The sequence below is a fragment of the Calidris pugnax genome, unplaced genomic scaffold, assembly GCF_001431845.1.
Source record: "Calidris pugnax isolate Ruff unplaced genomic scaffold, ASM143184v1 scaffold41, whole genome shotgun sequence".
In the NCBI taxonomy this organism is placed as follows: Eukaryota; Metazoa; Chordata; class Aves; order Charadriiformes; family Scolopacidae; genus Calidris; species Calidris pugnax.
In genome coordinates this window covers 6,733,093-6,746,197 of record NW_015094509.1, presented here as the reverse complement: position 1 = coordinate 6,746,197, position 13,105 = coordinate 6,733,093, and the positions used below count along the sequence as shown (strand labels likewise).

Sequence of the window (13,105 nt, the reverse complement as noted above, 5' to 3'; positions counted from 1 at the left end):
ACTCTTGGACTCACCTAGAGATTCGTAATTAAAAAGTCCAAATCTGTGGCTTGTGGGGTTACACGTGATGGGTGAAAGCAAGGATTTTGCTATGCCCCCCACCCCCAAAATTCTTGAGCCCCCCTGCTGAGAAGTGGCAGTGCTATTGAAAAAGAGAGTTCCTGTGCCCAAGTGTTAGCACTGCACATCGGCATAAAATCTGTCTGTCATTAAGCTAGCTTTGCAAACATTGTTTTCTTTGGAATTCGTAAGGACTCGGTTATGCTTTGATCATCTCATTGTTCTCCTTAGGTTATTTTTTTCCTTTAGAGTGTAATGGCTCCCTAACAGAAGGTGAAGTTTAGAAAATAGTGTCTCCATATGCAAGGGATTTGGAGACCTTTTTATTGTCTTTAAAAATGTCATTCATAGTCCTCATTAGCATTTATTGTTGCAAGCCTACAAGCAGAAAATGTGAAATTGGTATGTCATGAATAGCTCCACAGAGCTCTAGAGCCCTGAAATTTTGCCTGCAGTGTGGTGTGGGGCAGGCATTGAGAGAAAGCCGGCCAGATGGCTGCCAGCACAGAGCAGAGCTGCAGGTTTTTTGTCTCTGGTGCTGAGAGGAGGGAAAGTTCACTGGAGCATACGCTATCACCCCGCGCGTTTTAACAAAACTCGCTCGCCATCAGTCAAAACGGGGAGGTGGTGACATTGAAACAAAAGTTTTCAATATAACGTAACAGGCCTTGTCAAATGAATAAAATATGTTTAGTTAGTGTCACAAATATTGACATGTTACAAAGAAAAATGCGAGGCTCGAATTTATGGCTGGCGGTGGGGACGCTTTCACACAAATATGCTCTCACATTATCTTTATTATGAAAATCCTATGCATTGAAAAGACATCGATTAGAGGTCAAAACTAGGGTTAATATACTACAGCAGGAGGAGTTTCCCTACCCGTGTTAAACGAACAAACACCCCCTGAGCTTCAAGTCAAAAAGCAACTGATAGCTTGAAACCTTTTTTTTTTTTTTTTTTCTTTTCCTTCCCTTTTCTTTTTGGATCTTAAAATATGACCCTAGATCAGCAGGACCAGATATTCTTGTCCAGGCTTCTCTGGGTCACACTGAATGAGTTCTTTCTCCTGTCGGTGAAATGGCATCTTTGGTATTTTCTTGTGTCCTTTCAGAAATAATATCAAATCAATATCAAATTTTCTAAAGTGCTTCAGTGATGTCCGTGCTCGGATGGTGTGGTAATTTCCCTTGAATCCGAATGATGATAGAAATTAACAGTCAATTCTAATTTACTTTACCCACACTATAGAAAATACTGTATGTAATTAAAAAATGCAAGGCAAAACTTGGTTTAGCCCACATGAAGTGAAAGAAATAGACACCAAACCAGGTACACATCTGTGAGTTGGTCCGCGTGAGTGTTGTTACTAAAATGCACATTTTACTTTAAAAGAGCATGTGTTCTTTAAAACCTGAAGCCCACGTTGGCCCTCCCATTCTGAGTCAATTAATTTTTGGTAGAACTATTCTTCTCCTGCAATAGGTCTTTATGGATGTTTCCATTGTTTTAAAACCTGAAATGCCACTGGGGTTTCTAGCAATGCTCAACAAGAATGAATTTTTTTTTGTTCTTTTTTGATCGAAAAGCAATAGGCGGTCCAGGTTGCCAAGTCTGACCCACTGCCAAGGTTGCCTTTTTCTTAACAGATGATATGAGATCCTCTTCTGAGGGCCAATTTCTGATTATCCCACTGAAATAGTATGACTTTTACATTTTCCTAACTGAAAAAAGAGATGAATGCTTTCTCACCTCCAATGAATTTAATCCAGTACTAGAGGTAACATGACAAACAGTTCCTCTTAGACAACCAAGAATAGTTTCTTCCCAGCTTGGTGACTCTGGCTTTCAACTATTGAGTATTTGTGTAGGTAATTTCAATTAGTCCACATTTCACGGAGCTATGTATGTTTTAAGGGTCCCATTTGTCTTTTTTTTTTTTTTTTCCTTTCAGAAGTCTGCAAAGCCTTGCCAATAAGGAAATGCTCAGGGAAATGTTTAGTGTTATCTGGCAACTGTTTGGCGTTGCATGCATTAAGGGCTACTGCTAACAGATAAGAACATGTCTTATTGGAATATTTTAATTCCGTTTCCAAGCAAGGAATTAGAGGTTTATAAAGAAGTGCCTTGCTTGAATAGCTTGAACTCTTTTGTGGTGGTGCAGGAAAAGCATCAGAGGCTAGGTGCAACGTCATGGAAGAAGCTGTGCTGAGGGTACCCATTGCAGTCCCTAGGTGGACTCCTGTTGCACTAGGCAATGGGAATTACTGGGCAACAAGAAATCTTCTCCTGAAGGTGTGTTGCCTTTGCTACTGTACTTTGGTTGGACGGTCAACTGAATAAAGTTCAGAAAGCATCCAGAAGTGGTCGTCCCCCGTCCCCCCCCATCAGCTCTACAGCTCACACATTAGGTGGGTTTGCCCTGTCAGTGGGATGCCTTAAGAAAACACTAATAGCTTCCAGCTGGGTGGAAAATCAAAACGTTTGGGGGCTGACAAAACTAGCAGATTTGAATTTGAAAGCCCAGCTAATGCTTCCATTTTTATTTACCATTCGCCCATAAAAGATTATTTTCCAATATGTCAGCCTCATTTGGTGGCCAGTGGTCTGAAAGTGAAAGTGGAACAAGCAAGCGGGGAAATCTGGACATTAGTGAGTCCGCCCTTTCAAGCTGGTGTGCCACTTTGTGGAATGGCCTTCCCTGAGATTGGGGGGGTCCTAATGACCATTCATCAATGCTCGTTGACTGATCATTGAGTGCCTTCTCATTCAGTTTATCAAGTCTTGCACATAAAAAGTCAGAATAAGCATTATTCAGCTTTGTTAAAGCCAACTAGGAGTAAAATGCTCCATTTGAACCCATTTTGCCCTTGGTTTTTCACTTTGTTAATGCAGTCCTGCTTAAATGAGTGCTTTTATTGGGTCGGTTAGAATATCTGAAACTATTAATTCTCTTGTATTGAATAGCTGGTGGCAGGCCAGAGCAGATGGGGTAGAAAACTATTTGGTTGGGTGTATTGCTTTCAATTAGGATCAATGAGGTTTCAGCTCCTTTGAATTAACTCACTTAATACCCACTGTGTGAAGTCACAATGTATCACAACAGTCTGCTATAAGTAGAGCGGGAAGTTGAGGAGTCCTACAGAAAAGCTTTGAGTTAAATTCTTCCTTCACTGTTAATAGAGAGCTTTCATTAACTACAGATGCGTTTCAGTGGACTTCCAGTCCCTGTTATTAAGCTAGGTTTGCGCAGAAGGCAATCTCTGTGCTTTTAAACGGGGATCGTTCGGAATTTCTCTTTCCCATCAGATCCATGCCTTGACGACATTTCTATCATCCACTGCATTAAAGTCTTCTTTTCCCTTAAAATATATGAATATGGAAGCTGTTTGGCCACCTTTATTTCAAAATAAGGAGGTGTAGAGGATTATTTACAATTATTTTCTAAAATGTGTTGAATGATTGTCAAAGGAGGAGCTGAATCCCACCCGGGAAGGTGTAGCCTAATGTGCAGTGTAACATATAGAAACTGGCCAAAGATTATCTTCTGGATTTTTTGCTCTCTGTATCCCTTTTCCTGTTGGTATTACAGGTAATACAGACTCTCGTGATCCAGTGGAACTGTTCCTGTGTTAAGACCATTGCCTTCTCTTTCTTAGTGGGGAACGAAAGCGTGTGGCCTTTGCTTGGCCTGCTAAAATTTCTAGACCTGGTGCAAAAACTGTGAGGGCAAGCCTGAAGTGACTGCCTTACATATGGGGGTGGGCTGGGGAGGGGGTGCACAGGCGAATAAATATCCGTGGATATTTATTCAGGGAGGACTGCCAAATGGGTTGCAGCCTGCCTCAGTGTATTAAATAATGAGAGGGGAAAACTATTCATGCAGCTGGCTGCTTGAGAAAATGCTGAAGTAGTCTCAGATGCACAGGCATTCTGTTAGCCCCTTCCACGAGCAGACTTCTAGGTGAGAATCTCCAGGGATCCAGGTTTTGTTGACGTGGATCAATTTAAATGGCAATTACTGTAGTCAGATAACAGCTTAAAAAGGCTTTTTACACACAGAAAAAAAAAAAAAAAAAGATGCATAATCACACAGCATATGGAAGTTCAATTTCGTGAGCCGTGGTCTGTGGATTTACAATGTACTGATATTAAGACCTACTTTTAAGAGTGAATATTGTTGGGTTTTATTAAAGTGCGTCATACCTTTGACACGTTACTTTCTACTCTGAGGCTGATTCAGGCTGCATCTATGCTGATGAAAGGTTGCATTTCCAACTGTGAAAATGTTTTTCCTTTCATGTAGAGTACGGCATTAAAAAAGGAAAAACAACACAGCAAATACAATACTAAGTGACTGGTTTTAAATAGCGCATCAAATAATAAAACAAAAAGAATAGTAAATTCTCTAAAGGCCTCAGACTTTGCTTGTTGCTCTCTCCCTTTCCCCCTCCTCTTCCCCCCCCCAGTCTGTCATGAAAATGTGTTCATGTTTCGGTGTTTCTCTTGGGCTCTCCGACACTCAAAAAATCCATTACAGAGAACTTTATTACAGTAGGGATCTGAAGAAGATGAAGAAAAGACCTGCCTCAAGTAGCAGACACATCGTGTTGCTGGTGCTGGGGTGTTTACTGGGGCGAGGGGACCTGCTCCTTTGCTTCTTTGATCATCTTGAATTCGCCAGTTCTGTGTTTGGAGTCTCTCTCCTCTTTAAGTGAAGCTTAAGGGTGGCACTTAAATAGCCTTGAGATATCACTGTGGAAATATCAGTACATTAAGTGACGCATTTGCTTTAAGTGAGAAATATTCATGAGTTCAGTCCGGATATTGGAAGGGTTGTTATTTTTTGCTGAATTTCGCATGTGTGTCCTTTTCCTAAATAGATCTTTATCGGGCTCAGTGGCAGCTAGAGGAAGGAAGAGGAAGGCCTGAAAGCAGGGCTGTTGCTGCATAGCAGAAGATGGCATAACGCAAAACCAGGGGGGGATGCATAAATAAGTACAAAAAGGATGAGTCTTGTACCGACAAGAACGCAGGTCCTGGAGGTCTGACTTAGAATCGCTACCTTTCTATATGGGTTTAAATGTATAGTGCAAAGGCAAAGCCAAACCCAGGACCTAACGCGCTAATCGCTGGAGAAACACTCGGTACTAAAAGGAGAAGCTTTGGCGAGTGCTAAATGGGAGGAGAGTTTTAAAAAGAAGATATTTTTCCTTGTGCCTGGAATTTTGTGCAAGGCTATACGTGCTACAGAAGGCATGCGAGTCAGGCGTATGTTTCTCCTAAGAGGCAAAGATGTTTTACAAAGGACTAAAGAGGGACTGCTGAGAAGAAAATAGCCAGCTTTAGATAAAGCACTATAACAAAGACTTGTAGTTTTATGTATCATGGTGTCCATTAAAGCTTAATAGGGAAGAGTGCATTGAACCTAGCCAGGCATACGTTATTCATGTGAAGGATAAACATTTAAGGGGTGTGCAAAATCAGAAATGGGGAGGACATGATTGTTTAGCTTTTGAAAAAAGCTTTACAGGGAAGATTTTGTTTTCATCCCCCATGGATCACCATGCAAGGTAAAGGAGAGTAAGCTGCAAATGTTTGGAACATATCAATGCAGGAATCCCAGGGGGTTAAAAGCACTATAGTAAAATAAAAGTGGTCTGCTTTCTAAGTGTGTTCTATTTTACACATACTACTGAGAATCTGAGAAAGGGAGTGATTTTGATACTCCGTTCGCTATAGTAAAACAGCATAATAATGACAAAAGTGTGGGGAGGGGAGGAAGAGGAGGGGGGACCCTCCCATATATCCACGTTTTGAATTTCCAGCTAAATAAACAAACGTAGTCCTATGGAGTGCAAAATTATGACTGTTAAAATAAAGAATGAATTTGTTTCCACTTTTGGAGGAGAGCTGATGCGAAGCGATGCTTCTTTCTTTAATTGCTGTCAGCAGAAGAAAGGGTTAACTTTTAAAGAAAAAAAAAATATGAATAATTCAGTGTTTGGCTTATCACTCTGCATTTTACTTTCTATTCTTTGGTCATCTGGAACTTGGTGTGAAAGGTAGAGTAAAAGGAGTCAGCTGAGGGGAGCCGGGGTTGTGATAATTTGCACACACATCCCTGTCATTGTTCTGCCTGAAGAGACAGGGCTGGGTTCAAGGCCACATGTGCTCCTGTCATCATTCACATTTCTGCTCCAAGTGCAATACAGAGTGTCAGCTCTCCATCTGTCTTTGCCTGGCAAACGCACGCGCCCAGCATCCTGCCTCCAGCTACGCTGCCACAGCCAGTTCTGATGGCCCTCCTCGCTTCTCTCTCTTCATTCCAGAACAGGAGGCACTGAGCCCTAAATAAGCTTGCTTTGAGGAGAGAGCCATTTACAGTGTGGTATATTTTATCCAAGGATGCCTGGTGAGTTGAAATTATTGCAGCTCTTTCGGTTTTAAATGAGGAAACGCTAATTGTTTTTTGATAGTATTTTTTTTTCCTTTTTTTTTTTTTCTTCTAATTTACCTGTTGACAGGCTGGAGTTAAGTTTCCTGGTAATTTCCCCTGCGTGAGTCATTGCAAAGAACAAGGAACAAACTCCAGAGCACACAGCACAGTTTGGATAAAGTGCCTGACACATAAGACTCTTTTTTTTTAATTATTTTTTTTTTCTTTTTTTTTTTTTCTTCTAATTTCCCTTTTTTTTTTTTTTTTTCTCCTTTCCTTCTTTCTTCTCTTTTAATATAGAGGGTGATTTTGCAAGCTGATGCGGGTACGGAGCGATGGTGGATGCAAATTCTGTTGTGTATATGTTTGGGGGGAGGGGTAATTTGTGCGAGGGAACTGCCAGAGATGATACTTACAGCAGGACTGGGGCTTTCAATGAAAAGGGATGGAAATAGCAGAAAGTCGCCGGCTTTGTGGGTGCGGGGTCTTTGCACGGGGGGGAGGGGGGGGGATCATTTTTAGTGAAGGGAAACACAGCTTCGGGCTGGCTTTGGTGACTGTCAGCTGTACCTTGGATCTGCAAACATTTGATCGGTGGAGATCATTCACAGCCTTCACCCATCAGCTGAAATGATCTCTGTGAAAAGCTGTTTATGTTAGGGAAGTGGAGGAGATTTATAAAACAAAATTATTCCAGCCTTGCCCTAAATCGTGGTCCTTAACTGTCACCAGGCAGATCACTGAAATATGTCGATTCAAAATAAAACAATAAAAAAAAAATAAAAATCTGCTGAATTAGAGGAATTGCTGGGGGGGCTGGAAATTTTAATAGGTCGGTTTCCTGGGGAAAATATTATCCTTGGATCTGATGATCGCTCCTCTAATTGATAAGTGTTATTGCCAATGAAAACGGTGCTTCTACGCAGGGTGATTTGTCGGAGGGGTTTTGTGAGATGCTTGACCACGAGCGAGTGGATTGAATTTGGTGTGTTTTGTTTGGGTTTGTTTCCTCCCCCCTCACCCCCCTACCCCCCCCTTTCCTCTTTGGTAAGGACCGAAGAGAGAGCCATGTGCCTGATTATAGCAGCCTGTGTCTCTGGATAAAAAAAGCCAGGGCTAGAGATCCTACAGCTGGCTGGTTCCTGTGGATTATTTGGGTAGGACGGGCAGAAGAGGCTACGCTTGATCACAGAGAGTCTGTACACCTCGCAGATGGTGTTTTGAAACAGTATCTGCCAGTTTGCCGCAACCACAGTTGCATGTAGGTATTGCCAGTTGTTGGAAGAATGTTTTCCTTTTAGGATTTTTTTTTTTTTTTTTGTACACGGTCATACCCTACTGCTGGTATGTTTGCTGAAGCCTCTGCTTGTGACTAGAAAGTGGGCTCTGTTTGCTCAAAGCCCAGGCTAAGAGGATTTGTATGGTTGAAATATGGGCAAATTAATTTGCATAGATAACAACTGAGGACTATGAAAGGTCAATTTAACCCTTTAAACGTCAAATTTGATTTGCATGCATTGCATTCCTGGGAACGTGGTCTTCATTAGAAATATCATGGTAATTCATTAAGTTGGGAAACTGTGCATTCTGCATAATTTAAACGCACTGATGATTCCCTTATATGTGTATGGAACTCGCCTTCTCGTGCGGTTTACTATTTCTGTGTTTTATTAAGATACTTAAATGTACTGAAAAGACACAATCTTACCAGTTTTGATCCTTGTGTGCATTATTTGGGGCTGTTGGCAAACAGTGTTGGAATGCCCAGAGTGGAGGTTTTTTGAAAACCTATTCAGCCTTTGGCATTTAAATTACTTAATCTACCTGCTGGTTAAAATTTCATGCATCTTTAATCAAAATGGCACGCGCTACACTCGAGTATGTATACCCTTATCAATACTCGTTAGGCTTTACCATTAAATAAATCTTTAATTTCCAGCATTCTCTCGAAGCGGTAGCAAGCAAGAAGTGTGTTTTAATGTCAGCTCGGAGTGTTAGAAAACCTTGCACTTGGATACAGAGAATACACTAACAGCTGTGACTGGGAGCATGTGCCAGAATGGAGATACTTGAACAGATCTGACACTTGGCTATTTTTGACACCCATCTGCACTTTTTTACTCTCCTCTAGGATGAACTGCCTCTCAATCTGTTCACAGCATATTTTAGCCCTTTAATATTGTGGTGTTGGGTTTTTTCAAATGGGCATTATTAGCCATCTGGGGCAGATTTTGTATTTTAAAAGTAAGCACATTATGTACAGGAGATTAAAAGGATGTGTATTTTTATGTAATCTGATATTATGTCAGTGCCTTTTGTGTATGTGTGAAGTCTTGGTTTCAGAAGCCACCCCTTCAGTAATTCTGACATCTGAAATCCTCCTTCTTTTCGGGGAGAGGACAGGAAGTAATAAAAGGCGGGTTCTGGTTTATGTGTAGCGATAACACTTTTACACAAAATAAATGTGCCCTTCAAAGACGAGCTGCTCATACTGTTAGAGTTGTGACTCGCCGCTCACCTCCCCGCTTCCCTGCCAGGGCAAAGCGGCAGCAGCGGGGCTTTGCTAATTAATGAAAGGCTGTAAAAGCAATTCAGATCTCTGCTCAGGCACTGCTGCAACTCCTGAGGAAAGTCTCTGGGAAGGCAGCCCCGTTAACGTGCAGCTCGCCGTAACCGAGTTAACCGTTTTGTCATTCTACCTCCTGAACTCTAGGAAAGGGCTTGCTTATCTCCAAATCATTGATGCTGGAGGAAGAGTGTGTTCAAACCTAATACCGGGTTGGCTGATTATGGTGGATGTGTTTTTAGTTTGGTTTTTGTTTTGGTTTAAGAACTGTTTATCCCAGACTTTATTTATGAAACATTACAAATCTATCAGTCATTTTATAGTACTTTCAAAGAACAGATGTTGGCCTACAAAATGCTTTATTATTGCCCATGGCAGTATTCAGCATGGTTGCCTTAAAAGGACAATCAGTGATCACAGTCATTGTAGCCCAGAAATAATGCTGCTCTTTCAGAAGATGGCCTGGTATTAGGTCAGACCACCCTTTCTTTACTTCTGCTCTCCAGATGTGGCTGCAACTTTTTTTTCTTTTTTTTTTTTTTTTTAAGTTCATGTTTCAAAAAAAAAAAAAAAAGGGTTTGTTTTTAAAATCTGGTTTTACTTAAGATATCTCCATCCTGGAGTGCATTTCATAAATTGCCCACATATTTTTCTTAGCAGAGAACTTAACTGGCTGTAATTTTTAACACATGGCCACATCATGTGATATTTTCAAAACATTTGCACATAGCTTTAAGAAGGTCCCAGCAGAAATGATCCATCATCTCACAGCCAGCCCATTTCTTAACAGCATATCTGCATTTTCCATTTAGCAGAGCTATATATTATTAGCTTACATTTTGGGTAGTAAAACAGTGCATTGCTGATTGTAAAACATGGACTTTATTATCTGCTGAAAATTGATTTGGCATTTATAGCCACTGTGTACTAGACTGGCTTTCTGGTTTTAACATTAGTGCTTGCAAGTGATGATTTGTTTAAAGAACAGAAACAAAATTGCCATGGACATAACTGTTAGTGTCCTAGTAACTGAACATTTGGATTATCCACCTGTTTTTTAAATGCATGCGTCTAAATGCCATTATACAGCAAAAGTCTCCTAACAGTCCATTAACTGACTTGTTCTGGTTTAAGTTGCAGTTGCTATGCTCTTGTATTAGGACAATTCTGGGTCTTACAAAACAAGTTTTCTGCCAAACGGGGAAAATGTGTCTGGAAGTACTTAAGTCTGAGTGTTAACCTTCCATCATTATCCCAGTCATCCTACATAATGACTTTATCTTCTTCAGGATTCGGATAGGAGCGAAAAGCTTTTTCCCTAAGAGGACCGCGGGTCACTAGGTTCTTCAGATACACATCGTGGAGTTTGGGAGAGGAGGGGTAACGACTTGCTTTTCAAAGTATTAAAGTTTCTTCTTCCTTTATGGTAGTAATAAATTCCAAAGTCTGCATGACATTATTGCTCTTATTTTCAGCCCATGGGGCTGTGAATGGCATCTTGCAACATGTGCATGGAAAGTAACCATGGGATGCAGATCATGCTGCAGAAATAGCTGTTTTTATATATATATATATATATATATATATATATATATATATATATATATATATATATATATATATATATATATATATATATATATATATATATATATATATATATATATATATATATATATATATATATATATATATATATATATATATATATATATATATATATATATATATATATATATATATATATATATATATATATATATATATATATATATATATATATATATATATATATATATATATATATATATATATATATATATATATTTAAGCATGTTCCCAAACACCTTTCCTGTGAAGATTTAGTGCTTTTCAACTCAGACCCTTAGCTGGAGATAAACAAACAAATCAGTTTCTCAGGAATGGTTCTTCCTTGGTGTGCTTTGGGTGTTTAGCACTGGTCATGGTTTGAAGCTTTTGGACTCCACACGTATATTTTGAGTGATGATCACCATAGCTTGCAAATCAGTATGATCTGTCTATGTGCAATTTTGAAAAAAAAAAAAAAAAAAAAAAAAGAAAAAGACTTGAATACCAATTTTGGGTAAAATAAATTCTAAATTGGTGTGATGTGCCAATTTGAAAAGTCTGAATAGAGAAGTTGATACATCTAAGAGTAGAAAAAGACATGAAATCTAGTCCTTTTTAAGGACCTGTATCAGTTTTCTGTTTTTGGTTTTTTTTTTCTTCTGCATTGCATACTTTTTTTCTTCCAACTGTGTACATCAAGGATAACTCTACCAAAAAATCATCTGAAGCCTCATCTCTTTCTACCAGGTCAGAGACTAAAGCTAAGTGCACAAGACGGCTTCTAAATCCAAAATTCTCATTCCAGGTGCATCGCTGTTCCAGCTTTAAAGTTTCCCAAGCCCGTCGAGCTGCACCCGGCCATGCCAAGGTCTATCTCAGGATTGAGAGGGTTAAGCAGACCGGTGCTGAGTTCACACCTGTGGCTTTTCAGAGTGGAGGCATTTCTGTGTCGTGAGTGAGTGGTTGGGGTGGTTGGGTCTGGCAGGTACATCTGGGAGGATGCCCAACGCGGATTTAGGAATGTCGGTCTCTTCACAAGTGCAGGCTTACTTTTTTGTTCCCAGAAATGTGCCTGGTGTAAAACGGAGCACAGAGCCAGGGATAACTGAGGAAAGTAGAGAGTAAATCAGGAAACCTGTCGGGCACAGCAAGCGCTTGGGTTTATACTCGTAGGCCAGCACTGTCTGGCCATATTGGCCGCTTGGCAAAGGCTGATTTCATTCAATATCCTGCTATGCTAACTCCACAGTCACGCGCTTCGTCTGCGAAGCTGGTGAAGGCCTTGCCGTGCTGTGCCGTGCTATCTTATCTATATTCACTGGCACAACCCTCCAGGAGCTCAGCCGTCTCTCCAGGACGTTGCATTTTGCAATGTACATCTGTTCTTTCTGCCTCTTTGTACGCCGGAGTCACCAGGCGAAGAGCAGGACCGGTGCAGGAGCCACTTCTTCTACCTTGTTGCTGTTGATCTTGGTCTCTCCTGAGCTTCTTTCCGGCTCAGTCCTTGGGCAGGACAAGAGTCATGGAGATGACTCCCATCTGGACTAAGCCGCTGCCGAGTGGTAGCTTTCCCCACCCCCCGAGGGAATATGGTACAGACCTGAGCTTGGGCAAGCAGAAGGAGGATTTGAATTCATGTCTTTCACTCCCAGAGTGAGGCTTCCACCCAAAAGGCTTGAATAAAATCAAAGCTCACCTCTTCCGTCTTGCCTAGCTGTGTCTTACACAAACCAGTTCTACTTGCCAATCTTCTGGAGGTGAGGATATGGACATCTTTTCTGGAGGAGGAAGTAGTGCTGTGGATCCTATGTCTCCAAGTTACTAAGGCTCTTGAAAGGCAGGAGTAAAGCATCCTGTCTCCAGTATTTCCCTGGTGGTGAGCTGTAGGCAGTTGCTAGTTAAATATAACTAATTTTATATCATCCTTTCTGTCATGAGCTGTCTACAGCTACCTAATGGGAGGGTGTAGAGAAGATGGATAGAGCCAGGCTCTTCGGGGAGATGCAGAGTGATGGGATGAGGGGCAACAAGAACAAGTAATGGACCCAAGTAGATACAAGTTAAAAATTCTTCACTGTAAGGGTGGTCAGACATTATGTCTGATGGTCAGGTCACTCATGTCTCCGTTATTGGAGACATGAAAAAGCCCTGTTGGACAAACCCCTGACAACCTGATCTAACTGCACACGCTTTGGGGCTGAAGGGCTTGGACTAGCTGATCTCCTGAGGTCCCTTCAGCCTGTATGATGATTCTTTGTTCCTGCTGGGTCCGTTAGCTGTTTCCAGTACCCAGTCCAAGGTACTTCACACCTGTGCACGGCATGGGAGGAGAGCACAGCAGTCCATGGCGCTGGCTCTTGTCTTGTGTTTCGGGGGGAAATTTCAGCACGTTGAGCTTCTGGCCACCTAAAGTTAATTATTCATTGAACCTGATCTGGAACTGTTACTTG

The 13,105-nt window shown here is 41.0% G+C and overlaps 1 protein-coding gene across 2 annotated transcripts in view; it reads left to right on the top strand.

Annotated features, from left to right (window-relative positions):
- The window catches only part of RUNX1T1 (runt-related transcription factor 1; translocated to, 1 (cyclin D-related)), a 101,105-nt gene that overhangs the window by 8,857 nt on the left and 79,143 nt on the right, over positions 1-13,105 (top strand). Inside the window, exon 1 of one of the 2 annotated variants that reach the window (XM_014965385.1) lies at positions 6,321-6,475. The exons of the other annotated variant lie outside the window; for it this stretch is intronic. Coding sequence (XP_014820871.1) covers positions 6,469-6,475 — 7 coding nt within the window. The 5' untranslated portion in view covers positions 6,321-6,468. Of the gene's footprint in view, positions 1-6,320; positions 6,476-13,105 lie in introns of those variants that run through there. 2 annotated transcript variants of the gene reach the window in all.